Source organism: Myotis davidii, unplaced genomic scaffold (assembly GCF_000327345.1).
Source record: "Myotis davidii unplaced genomic scaffold, ASM32734v1 scaffold732, whole genome shotgun sequence".
NCBI classification, from domain to species: Eukaryota; Metazoa; Chordata; class Mammalia; order Chiroptera; family Vespertilionidae; genus Myotis; species Myotis davidii.
In genome coordinates this window covers 17,613-19,058 of record NW_006284349.1, presented here as the reverse complement: position 1 = coordinate 19,058, position 1,446 = coordinate 17,613, and the positions used below count along the sequence as shown (strand labels likewise).

Sequence of the window (1,446 nt, the reverse complement as noted above, 5' to 3'; positions counted from 1 at the left end):
GACGCAAGGGTCCCAGGTTCGACTCCAGTCAAGGTCATATACCTTGGTTGCAGGCACATCCCCAGTGGGGAGTGTGCAGAAGGGGGCCGATCATTGTTTCTCTCCCATCGATGTTTCTAACTCTCTATCTTTCTCCCTTCCTCTCTGTAAAAAATCAATAAAATAATATTTAAAAAAAAAAAAAAAAAGATTGGCTTCTCCCTGCCATTTAACATATGGCTAGCTCTCCCTGGCACTCACTGGTATATAGGGAATACCAAAATATAAAGATCTTATATAAATCAATAACACAACAGTACTTTGCTACAGAATTAAAAATAACTTTATTTTCATATTTTCATCAAACTATATTTTATATGCTCTTGACCTGCTATTTAAAGGAACTTTGTCTTTTTTTTTTTTTGTAGAGTTAGTAATTACCATCTAATAACAGTTATATTTAAAGTCAGACTCCCTTTAAAAGGAGACACAACAGTTTAATTTTAAATACTTCATTTTTTATTCATAGCATATTATATCAATTACTAGAGGCCTGATGCACGAAATTCGTGCAAGAGTAGGCCTTCCTTCCCCTGGCTGCTAGCACTGACTTCCCTCTGGCACCCGGGACCTGGTCTTCCCTCACAGCCCCGGCTTCATCTGGAAGGTCGCCCAGAAGGACGTCTGGTCTAATTAGTATATTACGCTTTTATTATTATAAATGTCTGAGTGGTAGTACTCTGGAAGATCTTGGTTTTCCTTTTTTTTTTTTTACCAGATTTTCTTATCAGTGAGCATGTATGTATACTTTTATAGTTAGAGGAGGAAAAAGGCCTCATAAAAGACATTGCTTATTTTCAGGTTTATTTGAAATGATATAAAATATTTCTCTTCTTCAAATTTGTTATAGCCACTTAAATGGATGTTCCCTGGAAATGCTAAGCAGACCCTCCCTACTTATCACAGATTCATTTAATGCTACATATGTGCAGCCAAGGAGAAAACAGAGAGATGAGCAACTTCTGAGTATGTATTACATAAGGTCCTTTATAAAGAGCCATGGAAGTGCTTGGTAGAGTGAATTGCTGCTTATTCTGTTCTGGTTTTCATTTTTCTTGTCATAAGAGATTGTCTAACTCTAGTTATTTAAAAAAAAAACACCTATGTGACCATATCAAAACAAAAAGATGCTTTCATTGGTTTGAATTTAATTGTTGTGGAATAGGTATAAAGATTGGCTTCTCGCCGAAACCGGTTTGGCTCAGTGGATAGAGCGTCAGCCTGCGGACTGAAAGGTCCCAGGTTCGATTCCGGTCAAGGGCATGTACCTGGGTTGCGGGCACATCCCCAATAGGAGATGTGCAGGAGGCGGCTGATCGATGTTTCTCTCCCATCGATGTTTCTAACTCTCTATCCCTCTCCCTTCCTCTCTGTAAAAAATCAATAAAATATATTTAAAAAAAAATA

General features: G+C 37.6%; 1 protein-coding gene across 2 annotated transcripts in view; it reads left to right on the top strand.

The window, feature by feature from the left end:
- Positions 1-1,446, top strand: part of CPSF2 (cleavage and polyadenylation specific factor 2) — a 22,787-nt gene that overhangs the window by 6,411 nt on the left and 14,930 nt on the right. For both annotated transcript variants that reach the window (XM_015571326.1, XM_015571323.1), the window contains exon 6: positions 890-1,005. In XM_015571326.1, the coding sequence (XP_015426812.1) occupies positions 890-1,005 (116 nt within the window). The remainder of the gene's footprint in view (positions 1-889; positions 1,006-1,446) is intronic.